The sequence below is a fragment of the Glycine soja genome, chromosome 14 (assembly GCF_004193775.1).
Source record: "Glycine soja cultivar W05 chromosome 14, ASM419377v2, whole genome shotgun sequence".
Classification (NCBI taxonomy): Eukaryota; Viridiplantae; Streptophyta; class Magnoliopsida; order Fabales; family Fabaceae; genus Glycine; species Glycine soja.
Window position 1 is genome coordinate 5,950,455 of NC_041015.1, and position 22,069 is coordinate 5,972,523.

The following is a 22,069-nucleotide window of genomic DNA, read 5'->3' on the forward strand; positions in this document are numbered from 1 at the left end:
AATTCTAACATTTTGTTACTATTTCAACAGCCAGATAACAATTAATAAGATATAGTAAAAATGGGACTAGAATCTCAATTATTAGAAAAAATCTTTCTCAATCAACTAAAAACTATTTTTTTGATAATTTATCCCTTTCAATTTGCATTTTTTTATCTCTATTTTTAAATTAATTTTTAATATTTCAGATGATCAATACTACTATTTAACACGATTCAGGAAATTTGATTTGACATTTTGAGGTAGTGAATAAAAGTATATTTATAATTTTTAACCAAATAATTGATCGTAATTAATATATCGAAATTAAGATTGAGTACTATTAGTATTAATTAGAATTTTTGTCTATGGATGAGAGGGTTAAAACCAAATAAAATATTCATAATTTTTTTTTTCTCTTTATATTTTTAATTTTTCATATCTCACTAAATAATTAACATCAATCATTAATTTTTTTGTAAGAAAGAGATGATGTTGTATGCATATCTGCTTTAAGTGGTGATGGTTTACAACAATTTTGTAATGCAGTTCAAGACAAGCTAAAGGTGCAAAGTTGAAACCAATCTGGATATAATTTAACATATCCCATCTTACTATTTGATATCATTTAATACATTTGTTTGAACGAGTCAGATGGTTAAGGGAGAAGAGAAGGAGGAGAAGGTTGCGAGTTTGATCCTTCTGCTAACAAAACTAATATTTGTCGATAAAAAAAATCAACTATTTACATTTCCTAATCAAAATTCTATTATTCATTAACTGTACTCCATGGTTTGGGTGGAAGCTTTGGTCCCATTTGAAAATGGGGACCTACTCAGTACCATACACCAGGTTGGAATGGTTGAGAAAACTGTGAGTTCACACCCTTGCCAATTAACCAATTCTGGAACTGGTCTTCCCTTTCCCTTTAAGGCTGGCAGATTTTACGTTATCATTTCATGGTTTTCCCATTTGTTATTGTTAAATTTCCTTATATTTCACTTTTAATTTATATAGGAATATACAGAGCAAGGGACATATATCAAGGCACATGTGCCCCTGCGTTTTGCAAGAATGCTTACACCCATGAGGCAACTTAGCGTATCGCGACCTTAACTTTCTTTAATATATCTAATTTTTCAGCATAACATGTACATATGTAATTATTGAAATCATGCTTGATGCGGTGGGATGGCAATGCAAGTTTGTTTGCAGCTATAGTTTGTAGCCTTGCATATCCAATTTCCATTTGGATTCTTTCATGTTATTGATAAACATGGCAGGGTTATGGTGAAAGAGAAAGACAAATGGGTCTTCCAACCAATCATAGTGAATCCTTGTTTGATAAAAAGAAAAGAAGGTACACCTATCTGTCTTTAATGTGATCATATCATGTTACCCAACATGAGGGAATTCAAATCCATCTTATTCTTTGTTTCAATTTTTTATATTATTTAATTAATTATTAAGACAGCATAATCTGTAAAATTCCTAAGATATTAGCATATTTCATTCAAGTAGAAAATTTTAATGCCTATCGGCGATAACACATGAGCAACGCCTCTAATTTCTACAATACAATACACTATTAACGTGAGGGACAACTGTTCCTTTGGAAAAGGGGGGAAAAGATGCATATCTAATGAGACTAACATCCAATAAGATTAATCTTTATTTTTAACTAAAATTTATAAGAAATGAATATTGTGAAAGCGTAGATATATTATAATTAAAATTTATAACAAATAAATATTTTTGAATTATATTTTAAATTTAAGATGAATAATTTAAATTATAAAATGATAAAGATAAGCAATTACACGAAAAAAATAATATGTAGTGAGATTACGCCACTCTCAAAAAATGATTTTTTAAAAAATTAATATTTGGTCTATGAAGTATGAACGCCAATGGCAATAGTGATATGATTTGTTTTCCTGTCCCTATTCTAAGTTCTTGTCGTGCGTTTTCTTGATTTCTCATATCGATCTTGAAAATAATAATAATAATAGGAAATTTCATAAAAAGTAAGAAAAATTTACAAGTTCATGATTTTATTAGTAAATTTAAAATTATATGAAAGGAATCAACTAAAAAAATTATGTATTGCTTATTAATAAAAAATAAAATTAAGAATAATTGAATATTAGTAAACTGGTTCCATTTTTATTGATTTTCCCGAATCATTCTAGCTTTTCACCGGTCTAGGCAATAAAACTTGCTGACTGTAAAATGAGACAGCATAACTTGCATAAGTCATTTCTTTGGACCTTGCAATAACAAAAATACCCCAGTTAGGCTTTTCCTAATGTAAATATAATTGGCAGTGAATAGTGATGTAATTAACACGGGAAAGCAAGCTCTGCAATTACTTGGATTTCAAACGAAAGAAAAAACAAAGTGTATGCATGTGATATTCAGTTAAGCAATGCGCGTATGAAATTCATAACCGAGTGTGGTAAAGAATCGGTGCCATCATGACACCCGATGTGAACATCTTCTACCACTCAGAATAATAAACTGTAGAGGATGTTAGCCTTTGGAAATTTTTGTATGTATATTGACAAAATATTAAATATAAACGTAGTATAAAAGATTGTAACCAATGGTTGAACAACTCCATGCAGTACAATTCTCTTCTTAACTGCACTGGATCCATATCCACCATATTTTAAATCTCAGTGCCATCATTTACACCAAAAAATATATATTCATCTGTCTTTCTTGTATCCAAAGAAGAAACCTATCTGACAATAACGTGGTGTCTGTATCTTTTCAATAGATGAAGACATTGCCATGTACTCATGTTTCAGTTTTTCAACGCGTACAAAGACTCTCATATCATTTCCATACGCCCGCAAGAGAAGAGACTCTGCTTCTTCTTCAGATTGAATAATAATGCCCAAGAAAATAATTAAATTCATTCCAATTCCATTGTCCCTGTAAAATTGCCAATTTTTGGTTTTGGCCTGATTTTTAAAACTCCTACTTTTCGTTCATACCTTTTCTAAATACCCAAACTTTCGTTCTTCAGTCTATTCCTGTTAAATTGCTGTATGATTTGTCTAATAAGCGGGGCAAAGCCAGTGTGTTCCATGACTAAGGATACCTTTTACAAAGATCACAAGTAATTATACAAAAATTTATCAGATTTCAACTAAGGACGATCCTCACTTAAGATAATCATTTTCATGTGATACATTTTATATATTCATATTTAATATTAATTATATATAATTTAATTAAATAATTAGACAATGCTGCTACACCCCGAATGAATTCCAACATTTTATTCTAGTTTTTTTTTTTTGACGCAACATTTCATTCTAGCTTTTCACTGGTCTACGACATAGTCAACAATATAAAAAGCTGACTGTAAAATGAGAACTGCATATAATCCATTTATTTGAACCTTGCAATAACAAAAATATCCCTCGATGGGTTGTAAAATATAATCAAAGTTGGCAGTGATGTAATTGTGATCATGTGAAAAACAAAAGTGTACGTGATATTCAGTTAAGCAATGCGCGTTTGAAATCATAACAGAAAGTGGTAATGAATCTTTCAGCCATCGTCACACCCGTCATGAAGATCTTCTACTATTCAAAATAAACTGTAGATGATGTTTGCCTTTGGAAATGTATGTATTTTGACGTAATTAATATTAAATATAAATGTGGTATAAATTAAAATTTGTAACAAATGGATGAACAAACTGCATGGCTGTGCAATTCTCTTGTTAACTGCACTGGATCCATATATATCCGCTTAATGCTTATGCTTGGAAGTGGGAATCATATTCATTTTTCTTTCTTGTATTCGAAGAAAGAAACCACAATATATAGAAGAAAAAGAGAAAAACCGAAACACAACTATATACCTAACTGTAATGCGGTGTCTATATCTTTTCAATTTCAATAGATTGATAATATATGAACACCTATGTTTTTTAAATACCTAACAAATATCTCTTCTTTCTCTGCATCTCTCTCCTCATGTCATGCCTATAATACCTATACTTTTCTTATTTTTATCTTTCTCATTAGGTGTCAATTGACATAGTGAGTGTTCATGTATAATTTTTCATTTCAATAATAGATGAAGACGTTATCATGTTTCAGTTTTTCAAACACGTAAAAGGACCTTTTCATACCATCTCCATGCATGCGCCAACAAGAGAGGAGATTCTTCTTCAGGTTCGATAGTAATGCCCGAGAAAATAAATAAAATCTAATCCAATCACTTATTTTAATAAATAATATATAATGTAATATGTGCACTATTAGTGAAAAGGTATTATAGTTATTAACTTTTATAATAATTATATCAAAAATCATATTCACCATGTATGATTCCTAAGCGCAGTATTATTACTATTAAAACTTTTACACTGATAATAATCTCTATTAAACTCTATTTCTTAACTTATTTTACAGCTGAAAGTCGTAACTTTCTAATATACTATTTTGACCCCAATTATACTATTTCTTTTGGTGTGGGTGGAAACATTGACACACAAAGTAAAAAACTCTCTTAGCAGATTTTTTTTCTTTCAATAACAACATTGGAATCTGAAAATTAAGAAAGCTTGAATAACTAGGCGTTGGTTACTCAATTATGCTACGATTCCTCGTAAAAAGATATAATGAAACTTTTGGGACTTGAATAAAGTCTTCATCACGTTAACATGTAGTCAATTTATCCATTTTTATATCGACAAAAGTTAACCGTTAGTTTTTTTAAATGAGAGGATTTAAACCTGCGATCATTTTCTTTTTCTTCTTTTTTAATCATTTAAGCAATCTAGCTTATATCTCCTGTAAATATACTTGTACATATAAAACAATAAAGAGGTCCAGATTTAACTTATTTACGTCATAATAATACATTATAACAAAATGAATTCCTCACTTTTTTGATCTGGTCCAAGAGCAGTTGATAATATACCAGAAGCACTGTCAAAACTAAACAATGCATAATCAGAAACAGTGCAAGGACACACAACATATTGAATATTGTTGAAACAGTCAAAGGCTTGGTTCCTACATTATGTGATTTGGTAAAGAGAGTGGGTGTGGTCTGATATCTTGAGCAATATATATATATATATATATATATATATATATATATATACCAAACAAGTCTTTCCAATGGAACATACAATCACCAAAATCAACAAGCTCTTCAACTCAGTTGCAATACTAGTCACCATGCATTTCATCAAACTTACTCTTCTAGCAATGGTAGCTTTTTGCCTCTCAGTGAAACTCTCCCTGGCTAACCCTGGCTTCCATTTTGGCTGGGGTGGTCATCATCATGGGGAAATATCTTTTGGTCTTTCACCTCAATTCTATCAGTTCTCATGCCCTCAAGCTAATGACATTGTCATGTCAGTGTTGGAGAAGGCCATTGCTAAGGACATGAGAATTGCTGCTTCTCTACTTAGACTTCACTTTCACGATTGCTTTGTGCAGGTTAATTAATTAACTACACTTGTCATAAATAAGTAGTCCTACATGAAAATTATTACAATAATAATAATAAACAAAATCAAATTCTTTTAACAAAAACCGTTGAGAAAATTCTTTTTGAAGTTATCTTTTTTGCCTTGAGCTATTTTTTAGTCTAGATTATTTGCAATTATTAGAGAGTAATGTTACTCATACAATGAAATTTTGTGTAGAAATTGCATATTTTATCTTATGAATAGCATTACTCGTTATTAATTTGTTCAGGTTCTTTTGTGTGGATAGGTTGATGGTCTAAATTTTCTTGTTCTTTTTCTTTTGAATGGCAGGGCTGTGATGCATCAATTTTGTTGGATGATAGCGCAAGAATAGTGAGTGAAAAAAATTCTGGACCTAACAAAAATTCTGTCCGAGGTTTCGAAGTGATTGATAAGATAAAGTCTAAGTTGGAAGAAGCATGTCCTCAAACTGTGTCCTGTGCAGACATTCTTGCCCTTGCTGCCAGGGGCTCCACCGTTCTTGTAAGTGCACAATTTTTTTAGTGTAAATATTCATTTTGCATGTATGAGAGAAAGTGATAAATTAATTCCTGAAAATGAAAAATTCAAATTTCCGATTGTATCAAAACTATGATAGATTACTCTTATGAATAATATAATAATAAATTGATCTCTAAATTTTATAATTTAAAGTTAAATTAATTCTCGAAAAATATAATTTATTATCAAGTGAATTCTTAAATATTATAGTTTAATAACAAATTGTTTTGCAAATCTAACAGTAAGATTAATTTGTTACATTTTTTGCACATTCAAAGATTAAATTTAAATTTTTCATTTTTTAATGATCAATTTATCATCGTCTCACATTTTCAAAGACCAAAATAAATATTTATTCATTTTTTTATTCAAATTGAGATAATCGAGTATGATCCTCTTTGCATGTTACATAATATAGATAGGTAGTTTACCATAACATTAGGAGAAATCTTAATAACACTCTTTAATACACTTTGCCTAACATGCTATTTATTATTGACTAATTTTTATAGATAATAGGAAGTGTGGATAATATGTATATGGAAGTTTAGGTTCAAACCTCATTGCTACGTGTTGTATACACAAAAAAAACATATTATTAGCATTATGCCATTAATGGTTATTAGAAATATGAGATTTTGAAACTTACTTGATTCTTTAAAACAGAGTGGAGGGCCTAATTGGGAGCTCCCATTAGGGAGAAGAGACTCAAAAACAGCAAGCCTAAGTGGCTCAAACAAAAACATTCCCCCACCAAATGCCACAATTGAAAATCTCGTGACATTTTTCAAGCGTCAAGGCCTTGATGAAGTGGACCTTGTTGCTCTCTCAGGTGGAACTTCAACTTCGATCTCATGCCATGCTATGCTTAATGGTATTTATTTCCTAGTAATGAATGAGTTACATATTTTAACATTTTTATTCTACTTAATGTAGGTGCACATACCATTGGGGTGGCAAGATGTGCCACATTCAAGCAGAGACTATACAACCAAAAAGGAAACAACCAACCGGATGAGAATCTAGAAAAGTCCTTTTACTTTGATTTAAAGACAATGTGCCCAAAATCAGGTGGTGACAACTTCATTTCTCCCTTGGACTTTGGCTCCCCAAGAATGTTTGATAATACCTATTTCAAACTCATACTTAGGGGGAAAGGACTGCTTAATTCAGATGAAGTGCTTCTTATGGGAAATGTTAAGGAAACTCGTGAATTGGTCAAGAAATATGCACAAGATGAGAGCCTCTTCTTTGAGCAATTTTCCATGTCCATGATCAAGATGGGGAACCTCCGTCCTCTCATTGGATTTAATGGAGAAGTTAGGAAAAATTGTCGCCGTGTTAATTAATCAAGCAGCATATAGCTATATTTATATGATGACTCATTTAAGTGTTATAGTTTTACCTGCCAAACAAAAGAAGGAAAGAATTTGAAAGTGTTTAACCTTTGGTAGTTATTAGTTTAGAGGGTTTGCATTGTGTTGCTTCTATGTTAATTTGAAATCTTAGTAGTGTTGAAAGGTATTGTCCAATGTAAGGACTTATGCAAATAATAATTTTAAGGAATTTGACTCCTTTGAAGCAAGATATGATGGTGGAAAAAAAAAGTCAAGAAATAAATTCGCAATTTACTATACCTTGTTTTAAAAACATAAAATTCAATTTAAGAATTGAATTTGATTATTTCAACAGTTCAACTATTAATTGAGTATTTTTAGCTTAGAATTATGCAAAATTTTAACATTAAATATGTAAAGAAAGAAACAATGAAGTCACCTTATCCGGATCCCCCCAATTCAATTTACTTAAATAAGTAATACTAACAAAATACATTCTATCATATACTATTACTACTACTTTTTATTATTAATTTACTTTTAAAAATTCAGTTTAATCATTTCAAATCATTTTGTAAAATAATCAGTAACTTATAAATAAAATTTAGTTAATAATAATAAATGATAAATAAAATATATTGCGATCATTTTACTTGCATAATGTATAGACAAAATTTGAATGTAATTTTATTTTTGGTGTTGCTTTTAAAATTAAGATTTCATTACATTAGTAGTTTATCTAACTAAATATGTAAATATTTGTTTAAATTAATATGAAGTTATTTTCACTTATTCAGTAATTTCGAATTTAACACCGTAATTCTTCTACTAAGGATACACTTGCCACTTGATGTTGGTGAGTTAAAAAAAAAACAGAAAATACTCACTAGAAAGTAGAAAAAAGTTTTTATCCTTCCTTAAGGTTAAGATTTAAAAGCTATACAGTTGGGTTGGGTCATTTTTCAATTGCTCAGATAAATTAGGTAAATAGTTAAATTCATTACGGGGAGTGCAAGACAACAGATTAATCCTTTCGATAAATTTAATAATAGAATTAAAGATTAAATTTATATTTCATTTGTGCGATGATAAATTATTATACAGTCTGGGAGTGTTCAAAATCTGAGATTCTGAATCTGAAGTTGAGAGTTAGAAGAAGCCAAAATGGCGAAGCATTCGCAGGAGCAAGACATGCGCGCTAACACTCATGGCGCTCTTCTCCCTCTCCTCCTCCTCCTCCTGCACCCAACCTGAGGTTCGGAATTTGGAAGCGCCTCAGGCTCGGACTGAATCCAAGTTACAGAACCCTCTGGAATTCATGAGGTCCAAGCTCGTTCTCATGGTCTCGCACGAACTCTCTCTCTCTCTCTCTCCGGTGGACCTCTGTTGCTCATGGAACTAGCGTTTCTGCTACGCTCCGCCGGATCCGACGTCGTTTGGATCACCAATCAGAAACCTCCTCAACCCTACGATGATGTCATCTACACTTTGGAGAACAAAATGCTCGACAGAGGAGTGTAGGTATTTCTCAAACAAACAACAAAAACAACTTAGACGCTGTTTTTTTTTTTTTTTTTTTAAATTTCGAAGACAATTTCGGGTTTACAATAACTCACGCCTGCTCGACTGACCTGGACTCCCTTGACAATTTGATGTAATATTCAATGCAAATCTTCATTATGTGAATTATTGAATTAAAACTCTGATTCTAATTAGAAAACATTAAAAGCACCGAAGCGGCGTGTTTTGTTTGTCATCTACAATGGGCGTTGCTTAACAAAAAAATATTGTTTTGGTGTGCCAAGTGTGATTTTGAGTTGCTTATATTGCTCATGAGTTGCTTAACTTTGTATTAAATATAGGAGAGAGAAATAGAATATTTGTGAGTTATGCAACTTGTTAATAGAAATACCCATTGGAGAGAAAATTAAATGAGTTGCTTAAGATTGAGTGACATAAATTGGGTTGCTTATATCAACACTAGTGGAGATGCTATGAGAAGTTTCAAATTTGTTGTTTATGTTGATTATGTTTAGTGTAAATAAATATTACGCAGTTTAATTAGGTAAAGTTCTAATTCTAATTGAAAACACCTAAAAATACAGAGTAATGTTATTTTTACAACTATGAATCATGATACAAAAAGAAAGAAAGAAACAAGAGAGAAGTAGCAAAATTATTAGATGGTTTAGAACCACTATTGTCTTGATCAATCTCCACATGATGCATAATTGGATGCTATTAGTTATATAAAGGTTGGTTGAGACTATAAACACAAGAGAGCAGTATGAGACCATCTAATAATTTTTCAAGAGGAGTATGGGATGTAATAAATGATATTGTAGGGAGCGATAGAGACAGAAATATTGTTGTATGATTAACAATATTGTTGTATGATTAAAAAATATATATAAGAAATTAGTTGTAAGTGTTGTTTGTTGTTGAAAGTGTTAGATTTGTTATTTGTATGTGAATGTGATTGATTGATTGACTGGGCGGTGATAGGTGGTGGATGCGAGAGGTGAAAAGGCTATGGATATGGCTCGTAATGCTGACCTGGTGATTTTGAATACTGCTGTGGCTGGGAAGTGGCTCGATGCTGTTCTTAAAGAAAAAGTTTCGGAGGTTCTTCCAAAGGTTTTGTGGTGGATTCATGAAATGCGAGGGCATTATTTGAAAGTGGAGTATATTAAGCACCTCCCTTTGTTGCAGGTGCCATGATCGATTCGCATACGACTGCTGAATACTGGAAGAATAGGACCAGGGAGTGTTTAGGGTATTTTTGTTTTGTTATAGGTTGATGTGTTGACTCTGCTATTTTCTGTTGTGAATGTTACTAAGTGTGTGTGTTTGGTCCAATGCTGTAGGATTAAAATGCCTGAAACCTATGCTGTGCATCTTGGAAATAGTAGGGAGCTTATGGAGGTTGCAGAAGATATTGTGGCCAAGAGGGTTCTTCGAGAGCATGTTTGGCAATCTCTTGGAGTGAGGAATGATGATCTACTTTTTGGCATCATAAATAGTACAATCTCCTCCGTCTTTGATGTTTAGTGTGTGTTTGGTTTGACTTCAGTTCCATACATTTGTCTATAATTTTGTGTCAAATATTTAGAAAAGACGTAGAAGCTACTTCATGGAGCTTCGAACTAATGCGTGTCTAAACTTACTCATGCATAGCCAACCACCCAGTTAGTTACTTGCCATATTCTTTTAATATGTCAATTTAGTTCATTGGATTTGTTTGTTTGATTTTATCCCATCTAAAACTTTCCCTGTTATAGCAATTAGTAGGTGCATTACTTTTAGTTTTAGTAGATATATTTTCTTTTGTTGGGAAGGGGAACAGGGAGGTACTGATTGCACATAAGGAAGAGCTCTAAAATTTGTAATTTGCTTCATCTCCAGAATTGTGTTTCTAATATTTTTTTTGTTGTTATTTGCCTTTAGCAGTATTTGTCCTGGAATAACTTGATCAATTATATGTGTATGTCAAATTTAGTTTTGGTCATCGCAATATGAATTAATCCTCCCCTCTGTATATACCCGTCAATTCATTTTGACAATTCTCTTACCATTCTATAATTTGAGCACCGGGATGATATAATTGCAGGTGTTTCACGTGGTAAAGGGCAGGATCTATTTCTTCGGTCCTTTTATGAAAGTTTGCTGCTAATCCAGGAGAAGAAACTACAAGTGCCATCTTTGCATGCTATAGTTGTAGGGAGTGATATGAATACTCAGACAAAGTTTGAAACGGAATTGCGTCAGTTTGTCATGGAGAAAAAAATCCAGGACCATGTTCACTTTGTTAACAAAACCCTAGTTGTGGCTCCTTATCTGGCTTCTATTGATGTTCTTGTTCAGAATTGTCAGGTATCTTATGATAATATACCCTGTTAAGTTGAGCATGAAACATAATTTGTTTTCATTCTATTTTGCAAAATGAGAGGTGCTGCCTGGATTGTTAACCTTTATGCTCTAAGCAAGACTTTTTTTTAAAAAAAAACGTATTTGTTTTTGTCTTCCCTATAAGTATTAATGCAAAGTTCAGTGAGAGACCTGATTAGAGATTCCATAAGTTAAAGTCTTGTTTAAGTTTAATGCTTCATACTTCTAGAAACTAACAATAAGTTTTGCGTTGCTACTATGGCTTTTGGATTTTGTTACCGAACACCTTGAAATATTATGTCATTTCTAAATCAGCTTCTCTTCATATTACGCTTGGGGAGAATGTTTTGGGAGGATAACCATTGAAGCAATGGCATTTCGCCTGCCTGTACTTGTAAGTATAATTTGCCTTCTCAACATGTCTTTCCTTTTATATGTTTTTTGGGTTTTAATTGTTGTAGTCGTGCCCATTTTTCCATATATGCTAGTGTGCTTTCTTTTTTCATTTCTCTCTTAAATATCTATGATGTTGCTGTTTTATTAATTTCCTTATTCAATGTTGTTGTAATAATAGTTTATGGCAAACCGAAAAAATTATTGGTTGAGTCGCGGACAATGTCGCTTTCTTTAAGAGGTTTCATGACACTGCCAAAAAATGTGCAAGTAGACTATCAACCACGAAGTCCCCAGGATAAAACAGCCCAGATCACTGTATAAGATTTCCATTGCAGTGAGGGAACCTTTTCTAGAATTACATCCTTTTGTATGACTTGAAAAATCACTCTAAAGCCACCCAAAAATATGACTTGAAAAGTCACTCTAATAGCCAATCGAAAATATGACTCTGAAAATGACATCAGGCTGAAGCAGCTGCAGCCGCCGCTCTGACCAGATCGAAGCGGCATTTCTACGACGAAGACAATGACTATGTGGAGCAGGAAGCCAGCGTCATTCAGGAGGTGAGAAGGTGAAGCAGAAGAAACCGTAGAAGCCGAAGGTGACGGTGGTTGAAGCTGCTTCTATAACCAGTGCCGATGATCTCGACGCGTTTCTCACTTGATCCACTGTTTGGTTTAGGTGTGATGGTGATGGTGATTAGGATTTTCCAATTTGGGGGTGGGGATATCTGATTTGGGAGTTAGAATTTGGGGCTTTTTGGTTGGAGGTGGTGGTTGTTTGGTTCAGGAGTGGTGGTGATGGCTCAGCTGGGGGCTTGTTTTTTTATATTTATTTATAATTTGTGGCGTTTAAAAAATGTCACAAACTATGTTAGTGTATTTTTTATTTTTTTATACAATTTATAACGACTTTAACCTCCATAATTTATATTTCAAATTGTAAAATAAAAAACAATACCACTTAGGATCAGATATATTCCAACTTAATTCTAAGTCAAAAAACAACATATTTATAAAATATGAAAACAAAAAATAGACCAAAAATTTTATAAGGCTGAAAATAATTTTATTTTCATATTTACTATAAACATACATAAGTCTAATTATATTTAAGAAAAAATACTCTGGACAATTCAAGGAAGAATCTTTAACCATATGAAACCTAATATTCATGAGGCAGGATAAGGAAGAACCTTAATCATATGAACACTTGTTATAACTTTTTTTAATGAAATCATATATAATTTTACGACTTCAATTAATTTTTTTTTATTTTTATGACTTTAAAGTTGTAATCAATTATTTTGCATGTTGAAGTTGTAAATTTACAAACAACTTCACTATTCATGGCTTTCAAAGTGGTTGAAATTAGTACCACTTTGCTATTCAATATTTAAATATATTATATATTACAATATTGTATGGTGGGAAAATTCATTATAAGTGTTAAATTAATTTTGTTTTAGTATTTAGTTATTATTAATTTAAGGTTTAGTTAGATAAATCACTATACCTGTTAAATTAATTTTGTTTTAGTGTTTTACCAATTAAAATAATTCATTACATAATAATATTTTAGGGTTTAATCGTTTAATAAATTATAACTCTTAAGTTAATATTAATTTAGGGTTGCAGAATTTTATTATATTGTTTAATAACTATTTAACCAAAGATACAAAAGCATAATCATCAAGTTGTATAAATTTTGAGTTCATATCATCGTGTATAAATACTTTGCTATTAATGATATGATATGATTTTCTTTCCGTAAAAAAGAAAAGTTGTATAAATTTAGTTTTTTAATAATATATATTTAAAGAATTATATTACTATTAGCTATATAATGGGTTAATGACTTCTAAATAACATGTTTTAATATTAAGCTATTTTTATTTATTTAATATTTTTTAAAAATAAAACTAAAACTAAAAATCTATCTAATTCAAACTGTTTTAGCTTAAATTTAAATTTTAAACTAAAAAAAGATTAAAAGATGAATTAAGATAACTAAAGTGGTTACTTACGCTTACATAATACTCACACAACACAAAAGAGTTTATAATGTAATTCGGAAACAAAGAGTGTATTATATTAAGATTTTTAAAAAATATTTTACCATAAAAAATTGATAAATTTTAAAGATTATATTAAGAATATTATGACTTATCATATTTTTTTATTGAACTTTTGTAATAGTTTGAATTTTAATGTCATATCATAAGAATTTGAAGGATTTTAAATGATTTTACATATTTATAAGACTCGAAAGGATTATGTAAATTTTAAAAAAACACATTCAAAATTATAAAAATAATTGAAAAAAATAATAAGAAATAATGAAGTTTGGATAAAAAAAAATAAAACCAATATAGTTTTTTTTTTATTTTTTAATAGCTAAATTAATTTTAGTTTTATATTTTCCTATATTAATCCTTTTTGCAATAATATTTTCTCATTCACACTTTTGAATTTGAAAAATAGATTCAAAATTATATGTTATTTTTTTTATTGCTACAATTATTTTATGATAAATTCAATGACATGTTTAAATGGGACACAAGGAAGTGGTGATGGTGAAAAATTTGTAAGAGACCTGTTGAATTATTATGTGTATGACGAAATTAAAAGTGACAATCACGAAAACATTAAGTTGAATAGGTGATGAACATAGTTAGCATAAGAAAAACATAATTAACTTTAATACATAAAAAAATATTAATTTATAAAACAAACGCAATAATATAAAGGAAATGAGTATATTTAACATTTTTTTATTCCAAAAGAATAGAAAAAATATACATGATACACACATTTTAAAGAATATTAAAGAAAAAAGAATATATGTGTGATGAGAAAAAAAAAGTTTTAACCAATAGAAAAAAAAGAAATTTTTTTAACAAAATCTCAAAAGTTTGAATAAGATTATTTGATAAATATAAAGTTCTTTTTAAAAATCGAAGTTCTTCTTAAAAATAATCTATTAAAATTTATATATTTTTAAATACTAAAATACTTTATATAAATTATAAAAAATTCTAATTAAATATCACTAGATTTTATTATCGTGTTAAAAAGATTTAAAAATCTTAATTAAATATGAGTGAGACTTAATTAAGATCCTGACTAAATGTCACAGGATTTAAAAAAAAAAATTAAAATCGTTTAAAATCCTTTTCCAATATATCCCCAAGGAGTGTGTTTGTTCCACCGTTTTGATGCATACAACACAACACAAAATAAGAGACTTCTCTCATCTATCGTTATAATTTACTTTGATACGAAGCTCTCTCGATCTAATTTTCCGATTAACACTAACAATGACGGATGCAGCTGAAGACGCTACACGACGCCGTAATGCGGTGGCCGAGTACCGCAAGAAACTTCTTCAACACAAGGAATTGGAATCCAGAGTACGATCCGGTTCGTTCCTTTCTCAATCTCACTTCCCTTCCTTCTCATGCTAAATAGCGTCTACATTTCGCTCTTCTTTTCATTCCGAGTACTTTTTCTTATCATCATTATTCCCATTGATTAGGGTTTTGTTGTGAATTCTGCGAATTGCAGTCAGAGAAAATTTGCGTGCCTCGAAGAAAGAGTTCAACAAAACTGAAGATGATTTGAAGTCTCTTCAAAGCGTTGGACAGATCATTGGCGAAGTTCTTAGGCCTCTCGACAATGAACGCTGTAACGATTTATCCTTTTTCGTTTCCTATTTTGAATGATATTTCGCTATTTAATGCAATACTATATACTATAGTAATCATATAATGAGATTATGCACACAGGACTTATGTTTCGTTTTTCAAGTGAAAAATCTGTGCCTGTTGATCCTGGATGATAATGTATAATCTAATTAGTTGATATATCTCTAATCAATAAACTATCTTCTCTGTTGTTTTTGCTTGGATGATGTGAACTTAAGCTTACGTCGATGATTATTGTATGTTTATGTTGTTTCTGTTATCTCTCAGTGATTGTTAAGGCAAGCAGCGGACCTAGGTATGTGGTTGGCTGCCGCAGTAAAGTAGATAAGGAAAAACTGACCGCTGGTACAAGAGTGGTTCTTGATATGACCACGCTAACCATAATGCGAGCTCTTCCACGTGAAGTAAGTTTTTCTGTTTATTTGCTTCAGATATTTATTTAATTTGGTGTTCTTGTTGGGCTATCTGATTTGGTTTCTTTCTGAAAATCATGTCCTAGTTTTTCGTGTCTGATGGTCAATATGATCTATCGCATGTTGACAGGTTGATCCAGTAGTTTACAATATGCTTCATGAGGATCCTGGTAATATCAGTTACTCTGCTGTTGGTGGTTTATCTGATCAGATAAGGGAATTGAGGGAATCAATTGAATTACCTCTGATGAATCCTGAGCTCTTCATTCGAGTTGGAATTAAACCTCCTAAGGTGATTACTTTTCACTGTACTACTTGGTCTTTGGCCTCTATTGTATTTGTTTTGGCAGCATTGTCACCTAAGTATCCACAATTTCTTTTGGTGGATGTGTGTTTAGAGGAGCCATGGTTTATAGTTTTGTATCTGATCGATTTCTTCTCAATTCTTGTCTCCCAGGGTGTTCTCCTTTATGGGCCTCCTGGTACTGGTAAAACATTGTTAGCTAGGGCAATTGCCAGTAACATAGAAGCTAACTTCTTGAAGGTCAGAATTGTTTCATTTCTGAATTCCATTGTGTTTTAAGGTTTTGTTTAATCTCAAATGTAATGTTCCTTATCCTACATGTTGGTGTAGGTTGTTTCAAGTGCAATAATTGATAAATACATTGGAGAAAGTGCCAGGTTAATTCGAGAAATGTTTGGCTATGCACGTGATCACCAGGTAGATTCTTGAATGAAGTTTCTTTCATATATTAAAATGGAATATGGTTCTGAGTCTCCATTTTGTTTGTTAAGCCTTGCATCATTTTTATGGATGAGATCGATGCCATTGGTGGTCGTCGTTTCAGTGAGGGAACAAGTGCTGATCGTGAGATTCAGAGAACACTAATGGAGTTGCTTAATCAACTTGATGGGTTTGATCAACTTGGGAAGGTATATCTTGCTTCGTAACCCCATTTAGTTTGTTTTGAAAACCCATAATCACACTTTACTTTTAGAAACACCTGCTCCCTTTCCTAACAAATTTGAAGGTAAAAAGACTATGTTGTATTTTTAATCTCTTTTTTGGTGGGGAAGCTATTGGATGGTGGACCAGTGTGGTAAGCTCGCCGAATAAATGCATTTAATGTATCTTATTTTTCAGGTAGTCTATATTTTTTTTTCAGTGTCAAGGTTTACAATTTTTCCTGAAGTATTAAACTTAAGAAGCAATTGCAATCGTGAATGGTAATGTTAACAAATGAATTCTGCACTGACCATTTATCAAGCAAAAGAACGAGTGGCCTTTTTCTAGTAGTAATAATGAAAATAGTTGAGCTGAAATTTGAGGAATTTTCTCTCTATCAACTGTGTAACATTTAGGTGCAACATGTTTAGTACAGACTTCTTTCACTTATGTGAGATATAATTCACATAAAATGTAAAGCATATCAACCTTCAAACTAATGTGTCTTCTGGATATTTTGGTATTCTCTCTAAAAATGATTGTCCTAGCAAATTCTAATGGTGGGTTGACAACAATTAACAACATTGCTTTCTGAATGGATGTTGTAGGTTAAAATGATAATGGCAACAAACCGTCCTGATGTACTGGATCCTGCTCTTCTGCGTCCTGGAAGATTAGATAGAAAAATAGAAATTCCATTGCCAAATGAACAATCAAGGATGGAAATTCTTAAGATTCATGCTGCTGGGATTGCTAAGCACGGTGAAATAGATTACGAAGCTGTTGTGAAACTTGCTGAGGTGGGTCCAGTTTGGATTAGTTTTGTTAGACAGTTGGTGCATGCTTGATGTGTTTTTTGTTGCAAATTGCTCAGGGCTTTAATGGAGCTGATCTTCGAAATGTGTGCACGGAAGCTGGAATGGCAGCAATTCGTGCAGAACGCGATTATGTGATCCATGAAGATTTTATGAAGGTGAGTTCTTTCTTTGAGGAAAGCTATTTTTCTGTGTATCAATTATGTACAAAGGGATTACTCCTCGTTGCTCATAGGCACAACAATTTGACTTCCTTCTTTGGTTCCCAGGCTGTTAGAAAACTGAATGATGCAAAGAAACTTGAATCCAGTGCTCACTACAGTGCTGATTTTGGCAAAGACTAAAGGCTATTATAAAATTCTGAGCCATGGATATCTAGGGTGTTCATCTTTTGAGCCAGAAATACTTCATGCAATTAGGCTAACTCAGACGGTCTCTTTTAGCTATGCCTTGTATTGTCTGACTTATGCAGTTCCATTGGGAAGATGAGCAGTTGAATTATTTGCCTAAACTAATTGATTATTATTTTGGTTTTCTTTGGGATTATGCTCTACAAATTACTGATCTTTGAATTAGAGTTTATGCGTCTCCCCATTTATGGTTGAAGACCGCTGGTTGAGTGACTTTGCGTTGCAAGCTTCAATAAATCTGATTGGTGTTTAATCTAAGCGGCAATAACAAGTTTTATTCATTGGAAGAGGGAAGGGTTACAAGTGATGCTACTGCTGTTATACTAGCTAGCAACACTCTAATCTTGAGTTTGGATTTTAGTTTCACCTTTTCCTTTAATTAACCAAAACTCAATCAAGCTAGCTAAGCTGTTATTATAGCTGTGTGGCCTTTAGCAATCTGAAGTGTTCTTAAGTTGTGAGGTCTAGGAAATATAAAGTGGATCGGATGATTAAGGAAGAAGAGAAGGAGGAGAAATCGAGCCTGTTAATAAAACTAACATTTTAACAACTAATATTTGTCAATAAAAAAAAAAGGGAAGTCTAGCTCCCGGATGAACCAGATTTGTCCACTAGAAATAGTGTAAAATTAATGTACATGTCCAGGTGCACAAACCAATCAAATTCAGCTGTCAAACAGCTTGAAAATTACATTCTCACTGTTGTAATAGCCTATTAGGTACGTCATTTCAGAACCACGTCAGAGTGAATTGGACAATATACAATAGCCAACATGCATTTAACTGATTGAAGTATCCTTGTGTCTCGCTCCTTCTTGATGATTGCCAACTCTATTGTAATTTTGAGTTAGTAGTCCATTTTTCGATGTTGTTCTTTTGGTTAATTTGTGTTTCATCATTCTTACAATTTTGAAGAACCAGAATGCACTTACCAGTTGCAAACCTAATCCCATAGCCTGAAACGATACGATAGAAAGAATTAAACAAAGGGTGAGTGGTTGGTCGAAAATATTTTAGAAAATAAAAGATGGTTTCTCTAAAGAAAAGCAAATTATACCTTTATGAGAAGTGGATAGTTGGCAGATAAAGTTACGTAAGTGAGACATGGTCCGACCACCATCCTAGCAAATGTAAATATGGCAGCAAATAGAATCTGTGCCATTACGTGAAACTCAGCTTTTAGTTTTAATTAAATAAAACCATAAGATCCATTTCCAAACATGCTGAGTGATTTAGTTATTCAACTATATTTTTCCTACCCAAATGTAATCAACATATTCTAGGTAGTTTACACACAAAAAGTGTCATATGCAATATGTTATAATTTATCTTAACATTGGACTTCATCTTGAGTTTAATTTTTAAGCATTTAAAATTATCTAGTATGGTTAGATTTTAGGCTCATCCCTACAAAACTAACTTAGGTGAGGAGCTTCTAAGTTTTATAAACTCTTATTAGACACTATTTCTAGTTAATGTGAAATTTAAATTTTTCTTCTTCTCAATATTATGAAAAATAGTTAATAAATCTAAGATAAATTTTAGTATCAGTTAAATTTTAGGCGCAACTCTTCCTGTAAAATCGATTTCTAAGATAACATATACATTAAATTTGTAATAATTTTTTTTTCACGTATTACGCATAATCATGTGTAATTTGAACTTTTCTCAATATATTCCTTCATGTAAAAAATAATTAGGCTTGGTAGGTAGACAATATGATAACTAACCTAATAATAGATCTAGAATAAATTATAATACTATTTTAGGAATGAGTTTCCTCATTTTCATTAATGCTTGAATGTATACAAAGAGAAATGTACCCAAGAAAAGGTTACAACCAATTGAGAGACAAGTGTGTATTGTACACAGCTCAGCAGAAAAACAATACTAACACATTCAATTAATATTGGTAGTAAATATCGCAATTATTCAACCGTGTGTAGATATATTATATAATGAGTTGACTTTTTTTTTCACTTTTAATCAGATGTACTTTAAGAGCTAAAAACTATTTTTAACTTTAGTGAAACCGAACATTACTTCTTATAGGAAACAGCCAGTCCAAGCAAGGGCGTATGTGTTAAATAAAAAAAAAAAAAAGCGTGGATGAGATAAATGCCGACACTTTAATCACTTCCTTGGCAGTGCCAACAACAATAAAGGCAGACATAAATATTTGGTATGGCCTAGAATAGGGGTTTGGTTATTAAAATAACCACAACTAATAAATAATTAGATTATAAGTGATTATAATAATTATAATTATAATATAATATAACAGTTATTATTTTAAAAAATCGGTTATATAGTCATTTATGAATATAACTATGTTTATACAAAACCAGTTATATAATTGCTTATAAATAAATAAAATAAGTTATTTGAAATGATTATTTCTATAAAATTGATTGTGATTTTATAATTACTTTTATATAACTGGTTATTATATAACTAGTTATGATTATTTTTTTCAAAACTAATTTTTTTTGGGCACCCCTAGTCTAGACTCTAGAATTTTAATTACTTACATCAGCAGCCAAATTAAGGAGAGTATCTCTGTAACCAAGCTCTTTTAGAAGCTCCCTCAAATGCAAGAATGGGCTTGATATCTCTGTTATCCATATTGTCGCTACCATTTCTGAGCCACACTGCGCACAGATATGGCAAGAAAATCACTAGATAATAATGAAATTCCCGAAACAGAACACATAAAATTAGAGAAATAGTTCCAGCAAAAAAGTTCTAAAAAGGAGGCAAATGGACCATGTTGACAAATTGTGAAAGAACTAACTACTCCAAATTTTTACGAACAATCTAGAGGACCAAATATTTTAATCAAATTGTATGTCGGATTTTATGAGGAATTCATACTGTGGGTTTTAGATGAGCAAGACTCATTTCTCATTATAATAGAAATAAGAGTTAGATATGTTTTTGTCTTTTATTTATGAAAATGTGTGATATGTGATCCTATTTTTATAAATGATGGATCACAAAGACACAATTTTTGTATAAAAAAGAAGGAAAACAACACATTTTCATAAATGAAGGATTAAAAAGAAACAATTTATTTACGAAAGACTAAAAATAAACATTACTCTATTTACATCAACTAAAAACATATTTAACTATAAAAACAATATATAACAAACCTTGGAGAAATGATTTAAGTGTTTGATTACCTTTTGATGGGAGAGACCTGCTCCAATTCCAACAATGCTTACCAAATGGTGGACGGTGTTGTCTAGATTCACTCTTTCATCCAATTGACAACAAGCTAGATCATAAATTAGATAAGAAAGGCTCACGGCTAGGACTTGCATCTGCTCAAATCACAGTTCAAGCATTCCACTTTTAGAGTCAAATCCAAAACAATTAAATGAAGTGTGTATTTAGATGAACGTTGATAAAATTGATTTTGAAATGAGGTGATTTATATTTAAATATTTTTATTATAAAATCAAATTAAAAATAAGAATTCAAAATCAACACAAAAGTTACTCAAAATTACTTCTTCTAAACTCACAATCAATTCTCTAAGTGAAATCAAACATGCATTAAAACATACTATAGGTTTCCCTCAAAAGGGCATGGCATGCAGTTAATCCAATACCTGTTTGGGTGAAGATTTTGATCCCACAGGACAGATTGGACACCTCCAATCTTTAACAGAGAGCCAAGCCAACGTTACTGCTAAAGTTGCATGGAGCGTCGACACAACGCGGTTGCAGAAATCAAACGAGCGTTTGGGAAAGATTCTTCTCACTAAGACAAAAGCTGATGTCCATGAAACAACTCCAACAACAATTGTCTTTATAACGTAGTCTTCCATTTCTCTATGCTGCAAAATGTGTGTTTACAATTGAAGTTTCAGCAAATGCCTTACCATATAAGCAAGCATTCACTAATTAATTAAATTGACACACATGACACATATGCACAAAAGTATTATATGGTTCAAAATTGAAACCTGTAACTATGAAATGGCACTATAGAGGACCCGAAGAAATACTAAGTTGCATTCCATGTCCCAACTGTCACCAGAATATGGACAGGAATATGCACTTGTCATGAAATTATGACGCAACTACCACATTTATTGTAAGTATGAATGGACAGAGATGAAAAAAAAACAAAATGTTACTATGATAATTAACCAACACCATAAGG

General features: G+C 31.5%; 3 protein-coding genes and 1 pseudogene across 4 annotated transcripts; 3 read left to right on the plus strand and 1 right to left on the minus strand.

The window, feature by feature from the left end:
* The first annotated feature begins 5,145 nt into the window (after window positions 1-5,145).
* LOC114383225 (peroxidase 9-like) lies at window positions 5,146-7,522 on the plus strand. Its single transcript, XM_028342851.1, has 4 exons — window positions 5,146-5,453; window positions 5,777-5,968; window positions 6,653-6,818; window positions 6,923-7,522. The coding sequence occupies exons 1-4, from the start codon at window positions 5,190-5,192 to the stop codon at window positions 7,333-7,335; spliced, it is 1,035 nt and encodes a 344-aa protein (XP_028198652.1). The 5' UTR covers window positions 5,146-5,189; the 3' UTR covers window positions 7,336-7,522.
* Window positions 7,523-8,390: 868 nt separating this feature from the next.
* LOC114383056 lies at window positions 8,391-12,539 on the plus strand (annotated as a pseudogene).
* A 2,272-nt stretch (window positions 12,540-14,811) lies between these two features.
* On the plus strand, window positions 14,812-18,149 carry LOC114385350 (26S proteasome regulatory subunit 10B homolog A-like). The gene is made up of 10 exons (XM_028345393.1): window positions 14,812-15,029; window positions 15,174-15,293; window positions 15,581-15,717; window positions 15,857-16,018; window positions 16,184-16,270; window positions 16,361-16,447; window positions 16,522-16,659; window positions 17,281-17,472; window positions 17,547-17,645; window positions 17,757-18,149. Exons 1-10 carry the CDS (start codon window positions 14,927-14,929, stop codon window positions 17,829-17,831), a joined length of 1,200 nt encoding a protein of 399 aa, XP_028201194.1. The 5' UTR covers window positions 14,812-14,926; the 3' UTR covers window positions 17,832-18,149.
* Window positions 18,150-18,404: 255 nt separating this feature from the next.
* LOC114385351 (transmembrane protein 136-like) lies at window positions 18,405-21,878 on the minus strand. 2 transcript variants are annotated; one of them, XM_028345395.1, is made up of 6 exons: window positions 21,513-21,878; window positions 21,082-21,222; window positions 20,428-20,547; window positions 18,954-19,049; window positions 18,829-18,852; window positions 18,405-18,727 (listed from the first exon to the last, which is right to left on the minus strand). In XM_028345395.1, exons 1-6 carry the CDS (start codon window positions 21,729-21,731, stop codon window positions 18,626-18,628), a joined length of 702 nt encoding a protein of 233 aa, XP_028201196.1. In that variant the 5' UTR covers window positions 21,732-21,878; the 3' UTR covers window positions 18,405-18,625. The 2 variants fall into 2 exon arrangements, with proteins under 2 accessions (XP_028201196.1, XP_028201195.1); XM_028345394.1 differs by having other exon boundaries at window positions 18,405-18,852; window positions 21,513-21,877.
* Window positions 21,879-22,069: the final 191 nt, after the last annotated feature.

What these genes read in the sequence shown, in the direction of transcription:
- LOC114385351 (XM_028345394.1), bottom strand. Translation starts at nt 21,731, where the DNA reads ATGGAAGACTACGTTATAAAGACAATTGTTGTTGGAGTTGTTTCATGG. An exon ending in CAGGTCTCTCCCATCAAAAG is followed by an intron (nt 20,548 to 21,081) that starts GTAATCAAACAC and finishes ATCTGTGCGCAG; the next exon opens with TGTGGCTCAGAAATGGTAGC. An exon ending in TCCTTAATTTGGCTGCTGAT is followed by an intron (nt 19,050 to 20,427) that starts GTAAGTAATTAA and finishes GTAATGGCACAG; the next exon opens with ATTCTATTTGCTGCCATATT.
- LOC114385350 (XM_028345393.1), top strand. Translation starts at nt 14,927, where the DNA reads ATGACGGATGCAGCTGAAGACGCTACACGACGCCGTAATGCGGTGGCC. An exon ending in TTGGAATTAAACCTCCTAAG is followed by an intron (nt 16,019 to 16,183) that starts GTGATTACTTTT and finishes CTTGTCTCCCAG; the next exon opens with GGTGTTCTCCTTTATGGGCC. An exon ending in TAGAAGCTAACTTCTTGAAG is followed by an intron (nt 16,271 to 16,360) that starts GTCAGAATTGTT and finishes ATGTTGGTGTAG; the next exon opens with GTTGTTTCAAGTGCAATAAT.
- LOC114383225 (XM_028342851.1), top strand. Translation starts at nt 5,190, where the DNA reads ATGCATTTCATCAAACTTACTCTTCTAGCAATGGTAGCTTTTTGCCTC. An exon ending in TTCACGATTGCTTTGTGCAG is followed by an intron (nt 5,454 to 5,776) that starts GTTAATTAATTA and finishes TTTGAATGGCAG; the next exon opens with GGCTGTGATGCATCAATTTT. An exon ending in CCAGGGGCTCCACCGTTCTT is followed by an intron (nt 5,969 to 6,652) that starts GTAAGTGCACAA and finishes TCTTTAAAACAG; the next exon opens with AGTGGAGGGCCTAATTGGGA.